We start from the raw sequence: 13,812 nt of genomic DNA, 5'->3' as shown, positions 1-13,812 counted from the left end.
TTTCCACTTTTTGAATGAAACAAGGTCTAGCAATTCTTCTTAGAAATGATTGTTACTAGAAGGTCTGGTGAGTCTTTGCAAGTCTGTTTAACTATAGAGTTGGTAGTTTGTTTCTTTTGGTGTTTCCAATTTTAAGAGCCAAGACATAGCCTATAATCTAAATCTGAACAACTGGTTTCATCAGATATACTTTAAAAATTAAAGATTAAGATTAAAGATTAAGCAAATCTCAGTCCAACTGAGAGAGGTAGAGAGAGAGATTTAAAAATCAGTTTGATGCCTCAATCCTATGCCAGAGGACTCATTTCAGTGTGTCCACTGTGGTTCCCGAGCGGGCCCATGCAGCCAGCTCATGAATTAGACTTACTCCTTAAGCGAATAAGCCCATTTTAGCACTATAAGCCTGATATTCTTTGGGATGGATCCGAAAATCTGATTCATTTTTGTTTGAGGCTTTGTTTAGTGGCTCCTAATGACAGACAAAATATTTGACGTAGGAAACAGAGAGCTTTTCAGGGCTGAGGAGATGAAGCTCGAAGAAAGAAATGGAGCAATCTGTAAAAGACGGCCTGGGAGGGGAAGAGCAGGCTGCAAGCAGAATGCTTCTACAGGGCGTGGGGCTGGCACCTGCGAGGCCTGTTGCCTGGGCCACATGAAGCTACTAACACATGTTTGGCTGGCTTAGAAAAGTGCAAGCTGGCCACACTGACCACTGGTCAAGCGCTCTGCAGTAGCAGCAGCAGCCATCTAAAGAGCCACAGATTCCAGGGGCTGGGCTGACTTTCGGCACATTTGACCTCAGAGTCTTTCTAGCCTTCCTCCCAGACAGAGTGGCTAGCACATTTCTGGGAAACAGAGCAACAGCTGATCTGAACTCCCAAGCACAAACTTGGGTGAATTAAGGGTGTGGTTAACAATCCCATATTAATAGATGAAGATTAAGTTGTCCTCTAGATTTGCAGCCTTAGATCAATCCATCGAGACACTAAGTCTATTTGAGGGTTGTGTTCTGCTCTACTCAAGTGCTTCTTGGCCACCTAATCGTCCACAACATAGAAAATAAGAGTCAAAAAAAAAAAAAAAAAGAAAATAAGAGTCAAAATAAGTATGACATAGCCCTATCTGGTTTGGTTCAGTGGATAGAGCATCCACCTGCGGATTGAAGGGTCCTGGGTTCAATTCCAGTCAAGGGCACATGCTCAGGTTGCTGGCTCAATCCCCAGTATGGGGTGTGCAAGAGGCAGCCAATCAATGATTTTCTCTCATCATTGATATTTCTATCTCTCTCTCCCTTTCCCTTCCTCTCTGAAATTCATACACACACACAAACACACACACACACACACACACACACACACACACACACACGAGGCCTGGTGCATGAAATTTGTGCACTGGGGGGGGGGGCGTCCTTCAGCCCAGCCTGCGCCCTCTAGCAGTCTGGGAGCCCTCAGGGGATGTCCGACTGGAGGCTTAGGACATCTCAGTGCTGCTGTGTCTCCCGCCACTGCCACTGCTGCGCTTGCCAGCTATGAGCCCAGCTCAGGGCTTCTGGCTGAGCGGCACTCTCCCTGTGGGAGTGCACTGACCACCAGGGGGAAGCTCCTGTGTTGAGAGTCTGCCCCCTGGTGATCAGTGCATGTCATAGTGACCGGTCGTTCTGCCGTTCGGTTGATTTGCATATTAACCTTTTATTATATAGGATAATTGGTGCAATGACTTGAGGCTGTTATTACTCTACTAGAGGCCCGATGCACAAAATTCATGCAAGGGGCTCAGCCCTCACAGCTGCAGCGGCTTGCCTTGGCCCCCGCAGCCCCGGCTTCATCCGGGAGGTCATCTGGAAGGACAGGCAGAAGGTCGTTCTGCTGTCCGGTCTAATTGGCATATTACGCTTTTATTAGTATAGATTTTAAAAAAAAGACACATTCAGGGTTGGTAGACATGCTGCTTGGGTGAAATGGAGATAAAGGTAGGATGCTGCCTGAGTGTCTGACTGAAGAATGCCTCTTTTCCCTGAAGGCACATATGTGAACCTATAAAAGGTTTTGAACAAGTAGGTAATGGAATGAAAACACTGATCTGATAGCAGAGTCAGGGAGAACAGGAGAAAGAAAGCTGAAGTAGTGGATGCAGGAATCCAGCTCCATTTTTCTAAGCTAGAAAACAGACTGTAGGGTTTCTAGGATTGTTGTGGGAACCAAAGGTGATGCCTGACTAAGGACCAACAGCAAGTAAATATCAGTTTCCCCTTCTTCTCACGGGGGCTGGTAGGGTGGCAGTGGATGTAAAGTATAAATGTAGGAGATATTACTTAAGAAAGAGCACAACTTTGGCAAATACTTGGATATCAGGAATTAAGAAGAGAAAAAGAACCAGCGGAAAGCTGGGTTTTTTAATTTCAAAAATCAGGTCTGAAGTAAGGGATGTGGGCAGGGAGAGTTCTAGTTTTGAGAGAAAGATGAGTTGGTTTTTGAATCTGAATTTGGACTTGAGATACTATAGGGACAACAGATTCAAGAGTCCCTGCCATAGAGGCGAAATCAGAAGTGGATTTGCCTGGGGGCTCAAGTTTTCATGCCCCTCACTTTCCCTGGACGCATATCTAATCTAGTGTTGAGTTTGTAAGCATTTTTTAAAATTTGTTTTCCTTTAAAAAGTTCCCTCAAGAGTTACACGAGCTTCAGTTCCCACAAAACCTGGACCCAGCCAGGTTGAAGTCAGAAGCAATGCCATGGGATAATGGGAGAGAAAGGGTTGGAAGAATCCAGTTACTGTCCTCAAAGGATGAGACGGGTCAGCAGAGGAGGCCAGAGAGGCAGAGATGAGGCCTGCAGGCCAGGGTGCTGCAGAGAGATCAAAGGAAGCTGGCTGAGGATGGGTCAGTGGACTTGACCTCTTAAAAAAGTGACTGATTTTAGCACACGCTCAGTATGGGGTTGGTGAGGGGGAAGCTCAGGTTGGAGGGGGGCTTGAGGAGTGGGAAGTGTGCAGTGGGGCCTCATCTAAGGAGGCTGACATGAAAGACTTTTGACTTTTGTCTCTGTAGTCAGTTTTCCTTTCGGATTAATATTAACCCCCTGAGCATGGAGCTGTCTTCCTGTTTTATTATATTTCCTACTCCTGGAGATTTTCTGTGGTCTTCATTGGATCAATTTCTCTTCATGGTTAGTGTAAGCCTGGTTAACTGCTAAGAAATGGGCTGTTGGCTGGGATGGATTTTGTTTTGGGGGTGTTTTGTGTTGTTTTGTTTTTATTCCTACCCTAATAGATTCTCCTTTCTATCCACACGTAGGTCGTATATTCTGTCCTGGAGTTCAGGGGCACAGAACCAGGGTGGAGAGATGAGGCCATCAGGCTGCTGAAAAAGCGTTATCTGGGCTCACCTAGGCAAAGGTAGCGATGACTTCATCCCCGAGGGCGCCGCCCCAGCCCTGCAGCTGACTTCCCATCAGCCGGGTGGCCCGATAGGTTTTCCTGGACTACTCCTTTGCCATCACCAGTCACTTTGAAAAATAGGCGATTAAACTGTTCTCCCGTTTCCTCCTGTGCGGAGCCTTTCCCAGACACCGTCTGTTCCTATAACGAAAAGGTTCCTGTGATAGTCACCAGTGAGAATTAAAAAAAAAAAAAAAAAAGTAAACTTACAGGTTGGCAGGCCGGAGCCCAGAGAGGCGCTGACCTTTGGAAGCTCCTTCGCGGGCTGGGACCATCCCCCCAAGCGCTGCCTAATGCCCCAGGGAGGAACACGTGTGGGCAGAGGATGGCCTGGTGCACATTTGGGGGTGTGCGCGCGCGTGTGCACAAGGGGGGGGGGGAGGGTGCCCGGGAGCTGCCGCAGAGCGCCTTTGTGGAAGGCTCCGGCCGGTCCAGAAGCCAGCTCGGCGCCTCTCCTTCGCTGGTTCCCCGCGGGCACCTGGCTCTTCGGCCCGGTCCGCACCTCTCTGTCCCCCACCGCCCTCCTTCCTTCGGTGCCCGACCACCCGGCTCCGGGACAGCCTCCGGGGGCGGGGCGCAGCGCGCCAGGTGGAGGCTTCCAGGCCCCCGGGGCCCCGCGCAGGTGAAGGTGAGCGCGGCAGCGCGGACGCCGGCGTGGGCAGAGTGGGAGGGGGAAGGGGCCGAGCAGGAAGGGGCGTGCTAGCCTCGCGGCGGGCGCTGGGAGCAGCCGCGGCCGCAGCATTGTTACCTGCGGCAGCGGCAGAGGCTGCGCCTCGCCCCGCGTCGTCCTGCCTCCTCGCGGCCCGGGGCTGCCGGGCTGCCCTGACCCGAGAAGAGGCGGCGGCGCTAGGAGCTAGGAGGGCGAGCCGGTCGCGGGTGAGTGTGAGCCGTCCGGCTTCGGGGGCCACCGGGACCGGCGACTCCCGGCTCGGAAGGGTCGGGGGGCGATCAGCCAGGACCCCGGGCTGGGGTGCTGGGTCTTGGCTGCCTTCGAGCCTCCCTAGGAAGGCTGGGACATCTGAGCGCCCTCCACACCCACCCGGGTGACTTTGGCGGCTGAGGACGGGGATCGGTCCCCGGAGGCGAAGGCGCGCGGGTCTGGACCCCTGTCCGGAGAACGAGCTAGGTCGCGGGCCACCACCGTGTTGGGCCGGGTCGGCTGATTTAAGTCTTAAACGGCTAAGACTCCTGGATACACTGCGCCCCCGCGAGATACCCGCCCGCCCGCCCGCCCAAGAGCGCGCAGCTGGGGGCGCCGCGCCGGGCTCCCGACCAGCGGGGACACGGCACTCGCCCCTCCTGACAGTGGGTGCGGGGTGGACGAGGACCGAGGACGAGGTGGCTCCGGCTCGTGCACACTTGCTCTGGCCGTGCGAAGTTCAGGCTAGAAGGTGCGCCCAGCACTTGTGGAAGTTCGGGGAGGAAGCTGGTGGGCTGGCGGGTCACCTCCAGCGGCTGCGGCGCCCCCGCCGGGGACCGCGGACCGCGGACTCCGGGTTTAATCCTCCGACCGAACACCAGGAGTCTCCCTCCGCGGCTTTCTCGCCGGCTCTCCCCGCCGCCCCTGGCTGAGCCGCAGTGCGGCGCTCCCGCTTTCTCCCCTGCGCCCGGGACCCCGGCCGCGGCCGTGGGGACGTGTCGCCGCGGAGGTGCGAGGAGAGCCGGGTCCGCCGGCCGGGAGCCCTCCACTTCGGATTCCAGCAGACACCTTCCCTCGTTAGCCCCCTCCCCCGCTGCTGGGAGCTTTGTACAGCCGAGGGGGCGGGCCGGGGAGGGTCGGCGGGGGCGGGCAGGCTCTGAAGCCCGGGACCTCGGGGTGAGAGAGGGCGGGGTCTGGCGACCCCCGTTCCCACCTCGACCCGCCCGCGGTAGGGACGCCGGGAGGGGCGAAGTGGTGCGTGGCTGCTCCAGTTGGTTCTGCCCGAGATCAGGCCTGCGCTCCCGGAGGCAGAGGACCCGGCCCTCCCCGGGCGCCGGCACGGTAGCCCCGGCTGTCCCCGCACAGCGGGCGGCGGCCCCTCCGCAGCGCGCGCCCTCGCCCGTCGCCGGGACCCGCAGAGCCGCGCGGCGCGTGGAGGCGGCCGCCTGCGCCTCGCCCTGCGGCCCCGCCCTCCAGCCGCCGCGGTCCCGATAAGGACACCGCCGAGGGCTCGCGTGCTGCTCGCGGGGACCTCCCACTCCCGTCGCTCCTGGCGCCGCCGGACGCGGAACGGGGCTCCCTGGGGATACCGGCGGGCGCGGTGGTGTGGCCGTCCGGGCCGGGGGCTTGGGGCCCGCGGAGCCTTTTGTGCGGCCCAGCCCGGGCGTTTTTGGTGAGTGGCGGGGGCGGGGTTGGGGGGCGGAAGGACGTGGTAGTCCGCTCGCCAAGGCAAAGACTTAGGAAACTACTCTGTATCCAGACTTCTGGAAGGAAAACGCGCCCGCGGTGTCCCCCGCGTGGAGTTTCTTCCGGGACCGAGTCAGTTTCAAACAGCTGTTTGCGCAGAAACTGCTCCGGTCGTCTGGGGCTCCCCCTGCCCGCTCCCCCCGTTGTCTGCCCGGAATGAGTAGCCCGCGCTTCTTTCCTTCTCTCCATCCTTTGGCGCACGTTGGCTTTTTTTTTTTTTTTTTTTTTTTTTTTTTTTTGCTTTTTCCCCTTGGTTGGGGGGCATTGAGAGAAACTGGAAATGCAGATTCAAACACAGGCGTTCTTGCCCCGCTCCCAGGGCGCTGCGCCCCCAGGCATCTGTGAAATGTTTATGTCGTGCTGCAGATTAAACACGCTGGCTGGAAACTGCCTTCCTTGCCAGCCCCGGTTCGACTGCGTGGCTGACATTCTGCGTTCAGTAAAGGTGTCATTGGAAGATAGGCGTGGGGGAGGAGCCTTTTCCCGAGGAGTTCGTGGGGAGCAGAAATTCCATGTTTTAGAATTGCCTGTGCTCTCCCCGGGCCTTCCTTTCCCCCCAGATAACATAGGGCTGTGAGTTCCTGTGCCTCTTCTGGCCAAGCCAGGCATGTCGTGCCCCCGTTTGTCATCAGAAGGGTATGGGCCAGCCCTTCCTGTGACACATGTCAGGAACCCAGCGCGAAGGCTTTCTGGTGTGGGCTTTCCTTTTGATGATTGTTGACCTGGGGGGGCGAGTGACCAACGGAGCAACAGGCCCCCCCTAACCCCTCTCCCAGGAAAGCTCCGAGCTCTGAACGGACTTTCAGGAGCCTGTTTTCCCACGAAATGTGCCGAAATGAAGCATACCTACTACCCTCTCTTCTTCCCTCTCACCCACTCCCTTTAGGGAACAGAGCTTTGGCACCAAGGGCAAAGGAACGCGGCTGTTGGGGCAGGAGCGTTCAGAAAGGGGCCAGAGGGCTTCTTTGGAGACCCGTGAACATTCTCCCTCTAAGACTTTTGGCTTGCTGATCAGCTGAAGGCCAAGCCCACGGTGACAGTGTCCCCTTATTAAAAATTCACATGGTCAAAAAGATACACCCTCCCCAGGAGGGCCTATCACGCAGGCACACCTGTGCTGGGTCGTGACTGGCACCCGGGGGACTTAAAGAGACATTCTCTTCAGAGCCGGGCCAGAAAGCTCTCCGTTTTACTCAGAGAGGGGCGTCTTCAGCCTGAGCAGCCACCCTCGCTGCTGCCGGGGTCCCCAGCCTGGAGGTGAGATGTTAAATCCAAGCCCCGTCTGTCTGCCCAGGGGAAGATGGATGGATACTTGACATTTTCCAGACAGAGCCGAGGCCATGTATTTCTGTTGCCCCTGCTGGCCATTAGCAGCCGTGATAAACAGCCAGCGTCTTGAGGCCACCTGTGTTCTCCCGGCGGACGTAGAGAGTACATGTTTGCATCTTTACTGTAGGTAGTACCCTAGTAAACTAAATGTCCTTTGTGTGTCCTCCTGGTCTCATGTCCCCCGAGACTGTGGAAAGGGTTAGAAGGTCTGTCTGCACTCTCTTTTCCCTACTACCTCTGTCTGACATGTGAAATCCGGGCCAGGGAGGAAGCCCTATTGATGCCAGTTGTAAAAGCCTTAGCATCTTGGCTAATCATTGCTGGACAGCGTATTCATTAGAAGCCGTTGGGGGGGCCTAAGATTCCTGTATGTTACCTTGGGGAAAAATTAGCCAGACAACATACCAGGAACAATGTGGTAAGTTTTCTTTTGTTCTTTTAGCTTTTTCAGATGGCATTCTTTCTCAAGATGGGGCCGTGGTTAGAATCATGCCAGTGCATCGCTAACTTATTTGTTACTTTGACAAGCTTTTAACCGGTACTTCCCCTGTGTAACTCGTAATACTCGAAAAGACATGCATTCGTCGGAGCTTTGGTATTGGGAGATAGTGCTGTTGCATAACTTCTGGGTAGATCGTCTTTCTCACTCTTTATTAGTATCTTTACATTTGCTATGTGAGGTTTAATGGCACATCTGTGTATCTATTTACTCAGCACTGTATGAGTTATTGCTTTCTAGGATAGAGACTTTTTTAGCTTATCATCATTCTTAGCAGGGATAATCTATCAACAAGTCAGCATATGTGGGATTGAAGGGTTAGCCATTCTTCTATACATAATTAGTGAATTGGAGGATTAGAACTCTTCTATACATGAGATATTTCATGTACAGAAGTATTTTAAAATATGTAAGGATAAACTGCCAAGATTACCTGTGCAGTCTTGAAAAAAGAAGAGTTCAAATATAACTATAAACTGTAATTGACAATGAGTCATTTGCTTTAGGGGTGCCAACTACGAAAACAGCCTGGTTATGCCCCTAATGATAATTATGAAAACTCCTTTTAAAAGCCAGTTGCATCTCAAGTGAGCTGCAAGTTGGCTTGGATAAATATTTTCAGTTTTACTTTCTAAAATATTATCCAGTGGTGACGACTACACAACACTGTGAATGAACTTAATGTAAAAATGGTAAAAATGGTTAAAAGGGATCGTCCAGGTAATAGTTGTAAATGCTATTTTCTGACCATATGTAATTTTCAGAAACTAAATATTCAAACATTTCAGGAAAACATCCATTCTTGGTAGAGATAATTTAATATACAATTACTGAGTATTAAAAAAAAAAAGACAAATCTCAGAAACCTAGTAACTAAGAAAGCAGAGAATGGAAATATTAAAGGTTTCTAGCAGCCTGAGCATTTTATGTATAAACTCAATACATATTTTAAAGCAAATGTAATGCCTGGGGAAGTAAAGAGAAATCATATGTACATATGACACCAGTTGTTAATAATAGTTAATTATATACAGGCATCTTGGTAAGGACTGTACATGTATTAGTTCATGTATTCTTATACAAGCCAGTGAAACGGTATATCCTTATATTATAGAAGAGGATGTTGAAACGTAGGATAAATAACCCTAGTTTGCACATCTAAGGATCTGAGGAAAAGCAGCATATTTCTGGAATCTCCACTCTTATTTCCAAGGCAAACTTGCTTTTTAAAAAAATTTTTTTTAAAGATTTTAAAATTGATTGGTGATAAGCGAGAGAGAGGGGAAGAAAGAGAGGAAGGGAGAGGGAGAGGGAAAGAGAAACATGGATGTGAGAGGGAGCTCACAACCCAGGCAGGTGCTCTGACCAAGAATCAAACCGACCACCTTTCAGTGCATGGGACGATGCCCAACCAACTGAGCCACACAGGCCAGGCGGCAGTCCTGCCTCTTGTATGTGGTTCTGAGTAAAAAATTTAACAGTGTTTGAATTAGTGCAATCAGACAATTTACTCCTGTGTAACCCAGCATTGTTTGGCCAATGTGTAAGAGTGTGAGCTTTGACAGTGATGCTATACAAGGACAATTACACTCAGAAGTCCAGTCCAAAAAGCCCCTCCGTTTGGCCCTTTATGACCTGGAGGAGACAGTCCCCCTTTCATACACTCACTCTGATGCCCGGGACCTCGGAGGTGAGGGGGTGGGGTCTCACAACCCCCGTTCCCACCTCGACCTGCCCGTCAGGTGCTCACTCCGTGTCCTGCACGGCTCCCTTCTTCCACGTTCCCACTTACCGCTCTTACATCTGAAGAAATGTAGTTGTTTTGACCCCTGTTTTCACATCAGGGCCATAACCCAACCCCAAAACAAACATGTGAAGATCGGTAAAAATACAAGCCACTAAACTAAGTCAGTGGCTGTGGATAAGGCATCGACGTGTGGCAGGTGTGACACGGCAGCATTTCCTGGTGTGTTTGTGCCTTTGCTGACAGTGTCACGGAAGAAGCAGAGAGACGGGGGAGAAGTTCTGGTGGCTTCCAGAGAGCGGCTTAACTGAAATCCAAAGTGATAGCATCGGAAGCGATAGGGGAGGTCATGTAATGTATGCCAACCTCCTAATTTTACAGATGAGAAACTAAAGTCTAGTGAGGTGAGGTGACTTGTCTAAAACGGTCAGCAGGAAAGCTTGATTTAGAGCTGGGACCTTGAGTCTGCGTGTCTAGTGTTTGCTGTGTTTTCTGGGAAGCCATGTCACCAAGTGCCATGGATGGAGCAGGAACGTGGTGGCTCTGACTCCAGGGGTATGAGTTCGGCCATTATTTTATCACCTGTACCTATTCTGTGCAAGGTAGGGGACATAGCCACACTGGAGAAAGGCAGGTCACCAATGCCTAGCGCTTCTATCATGTGCGTAATTCCCCTGGGGGTTGGGTGTTCATTGTCCCAGACCCTAAGCCAGGTCATGAACAAGTAGTTTATTCATAAAGCGAGCAATGCTTGCTGAACCTATAGTGGGTCCTCAGCAAATGTGTTTTACTGATGAACACAAGTTTTCAAAGCTGGATTTATTGCTGCTGTTTTGGCAACATTTCCAGGCCGTAAAATTTGGCTCACATTTTAGAAAAGCATCAGTCCCTTTTATTGCTCTCTCGGATGTATTGCCCCTCATTATTTTCATATCCAGTTTCTCTAGGAGGGCTGGCACAAGCCTCTGACGGGAATAGCTGGGATTGGAATGTTTTCCTGTACTGACTTTAAACTTGCTTTATCTTTGTAGGTTTGGAAGATGACACACAGCACAGGTGCCTTTTTCCCTGGTGGCAGACCAGCACGTGAGAAAGTATGACACAGGTTTGAGGTTTGTGTCTGCTTCCCCAAGGTCAAGAAATTATCTCCTTGGAAGGCAACAATACTATGCATGTTATGAATTGTGTCTCCTTGGCCAGTGATAAAGAAAATGGGACTATCGCCACAGCAGCTGGATTCATGATTGAGGAAACACCGCCTCCGCCGCCGCCTCCTCCTCCACCCCCTCCACCTCCACCATGTCCATATTCAGAGGAAGGGTTTGCTCCCTCTCTTCCCCCTCCCCCACCACATGCACTCCCCGGGGGGCCTCCGGTCCCTCCTCCCCCTCCAGAACTGCCCCCAGCATCTCACTTGAATGGCTACAGCCACCTCGGTAAGAAAAAGCGGATGAGAAGCTTTTTTTGGAAAACCATCCCGGAGGAGCAAGTACGAGGCAAAACCAACATCTGGACCTTGGCAGCCAGGCAGCAGCATCACTACCAAATAGATACGAAGACCATCGAGGAGCTCTTCGGGCAGCAGGAAGATGCCACCAAGCCTTCCCTTTCCAGGAGAGGAGGATCTTTAAATTCGTCCTTCAAGGAAGCAAGAGATGAGGTAAGAAGGGGGCGTTGTTTTGAGTTTGGGGGTGTACATACGTTTGAAAACTTACTAGAATCACTAAGGAATAACATAAGGCCCAGCCGACGTGGCTCAGTGGTTGAGCATCCACCTATGGACCAGGAGGTCATAGTTCGATTCCTAGTCAGGGCAGTGTGGGGTGAGCAGGAGGCAGCCAATCAGTGATTCTCTCTCATCACTGATGTTTCTATCTCCTTCTCTCTTCCTCTCTGAAATGAACAAAAACATATTATTTTTTAAAAAGGAAAGAACGTAAGGCAAGGGAATGTTGTGCTCTGGGAATGACAGAAAGGGCCTTACATGCTGAACTTGAGCTGAGTAGTAACAAAGTGGAAGAAGGAGCGTGCATGCCGGACCCTCCCAGGCATCTCGGTGGATTATGACCTCATGCAGAGAACATGCTCTGTGGGGCCATCGTCCTTGGCTTCTCAGCGCTGCCCTGTCTCTGCACATCTGCGGTTTCCCCTGCTGGAGCACTTCTGCTGGAGCCCAGGATTACTCGTCTCCAGTGAAACAAACACAAAAACCTAAGTTCCTGAGCTCAGGCATCTGAGATCAGCTGGAGCTTTCTGAGACAACATGCCTTTTGTTAAATAGCATCATTAAGTAATGCACATCCTGAGGGTTTTATCCTTAGTGTTTCCTCCAGTTTTCCTCGCACAGTGTTTAGCGAAGGCCTTCACTCCTCCGATCTCTGAATTGAATTATGGCCATTGTGGAAGAGATTTCCAGAGAGCCAACGCGTCAAGCTGTTTTCAGATAGACTTTCTAGGAGGCATATTTCCAGTTAACACTCGGTGTATTACTTTGAGAAGAAAATAAAACTAGCAAGTTATAAGAAGTTCACTGGAAGTGTGGCCTTCGGGGTACAGGCCACTATATATTATAGAAACTGAGTCCAAAATCGTGTTTGTTCGTACTCTCTGTAGAAACACGAGTAAAAAATGTAAAAGCCTGTACTTGCAAGAGGAAATAATTAGGAAACCAGGGATTAAAAGGAAAGAATGCTGCCCACCAAAAAAAAAAAAAAAAAAGTAACAGAAATGCATCATTTTTTAATCTGCTGTAAGGGAGCTGAGAAAATAGGTCAGAGATGGAGGTGTGAGATAAGAGTAGGCAGGGCTCTGGAATGAAGTAGCAGCTCCCTGCATTATTGAATTCTCGAGCCGACAATATTGACCTCTTTTCTCTCTGGCTCAGGAACATGTTAACTTCTGTCCACGAATTCCCTTGGGGGCCCTTGAGGCTGGTGGCGTGGTGCCCTGTTGAAATAGCCAAGAGTCTATTTATAATGTGGAGAACGCTGGGATTTGAGTTTACTGTAAACCGTGACATACATTTGAGAGGCAGTCTTCAGGAAAATCCTGAGTGTGAAGCACAGGTTTCCCCTGCTCTTTGCTTTATGCAAAGTCCTTTCGCTCCGTAGCAGACCCTTTCAATCCTGGAAGAAGCAGGAAGTCATTCCTAAGTACCCCGGCCTTCGCCCCCGCTGCCAGTGGAGGCTTCTGAACGTACAGCAGGTCATTTCTCACCACTGTTTCTGAGCTCCACTTACTGAATTTCAAGAATTTTAGAGGAAAGAGTGGGTGGGCGCATGTGGAAAAAAGGTGATGTCTCCGAAAAGCACCTGTGGAAACAGAAGGAGGTCTGGCCCAACATGTTTCTGGGGAGGCGGCTGGCCCTTGTAAATTGGGGACATTTATTTTGCCAAACGCTATGAGGTACTTGCTGCTTTATGTTTGTGAATCGAAGAGAGGCAGGGAGTGTGGTGTCTTTTCGCAACTGGCAGAAGCAGAACTGTCCATTTCTAGGCCAGGTCTAAAATTCAGGGGGGAAAGTCTTTCTCCTCACCCCCTTCACCCCTGTATCTGAGGTACATCTTTACTTTTTTCCCTTTAACTTAAAAAACAAACAAACCTGAAAGTGAATAATTATTTAGCTAGTTATGTTTATTTATATTTTATTGAATTTATTGGTTAATAAAATGATATAGGTTTCAGGTGTACAATTCTATAATACTCCATCTGTACATTGTATTGTGTGTTCGTTACCCCAAGTCAAGTCTCCTTCCATCACCATTTATCCTCCCTTTACCTTCTCCTACCTCCCCCTCCCCCTTTCCCTCTGGTAATCACCACACTGTTGTCTGTGAATAATCACCCTTTTAATTGTGGTAAAATATGCATTGACCATCTTAACCATTTGCAGGTGTACAGTGCAGTGGCACTGGGACATCCACGCTGTTGTGTAACCACCCTCACCATCCATCCACAGAAATCTCATCTTGCAAACTGAAACTCCCAGTCCCTGGCAACCACCCTTCTACTTTCTCTATGAATTTGACTGCTGTGGGTGCTTTATATAAGTGTGATTGTACAGTACTTGCCTTTTGGTGACTGGATCATTTCACTTTGCATAATGTCCTCGAAGTTCCTCCATGTGGTAGCATGTCAGCATTGTAAGGCTGGATAATATTCCATTGTAGGCATACACCACATTTGTTTACCCTGTTATCCGTCCAGGGACACGTGGGTTGTTTCCACCTCTTGGTTATTGTGAATAATGCTGTTATGAACATGGATTTGCAAATAGCTTTACTTTTAACACCTACAGGTCCTAATCTGAGAGACAGCATTCTAGAAAGAAAAGTTAAATCACCATAACTGTGTAAGCAAACAGACTAACTCTTCAGTTCATCAGTACTCAGGTAGGGTGAGTAGTTTAGTAGATGG

General features: G+C 50.5%; 1 protein-coding gene across 2 annotated transcripts in view; it reads left to right on the top strand.

Moving 5' to 3' along the window:
* The first annotated feature begins 4,194 nt into the window (after positions 1–4,194).
* Positions 4,195–13,812, top strand: part of FHDC1 (FH2 domain containing 1) — a 38,902-nt gene continuing 29,284 nt past the window's right edge. The window contains exons 1-2 of one of the 2 annotated variants that reach the window (XM_008144096.3): positions 4,195–4,314; positions 10,428–11,056. In XM_008144096.3, coding sequence (XP_008142318.2) covers positions 10,565–11,056 — 492 coding nt within the window. In that variant the 5' untranslated portion in view covers positions 4,195–4,314; positions 10,428–10,564. Of the gene's footprint in view, positions 4,315–5,676; positions 5,751–10,427; positions 11,057–13,812 lie in introns of those variants that run through there. The other variant, XM_054717680.1, reaches the window with a different exon arrangement.

Source organism: Eptesicus fuscus, chromosome 6, assembly GCF_027574615.1.
Source record: "Eptesicus fuscus isolate TK198812 chromosome 6, DD_ASM_mEF_20220401, whole genome shotgun sequence".
NCBI classification, from domain to species: domain Eukaryota; kingdom Metazoa; phylum Chordata; class Mammalia; order Chiroptera; family Vespertilionidae; genus Eptesicus; species Eptesicus fuscus.
Note: the sequence above shows the minus strand (reverse complement) of the source record. Positions and strands in the feature narration are given on the sequence as shown.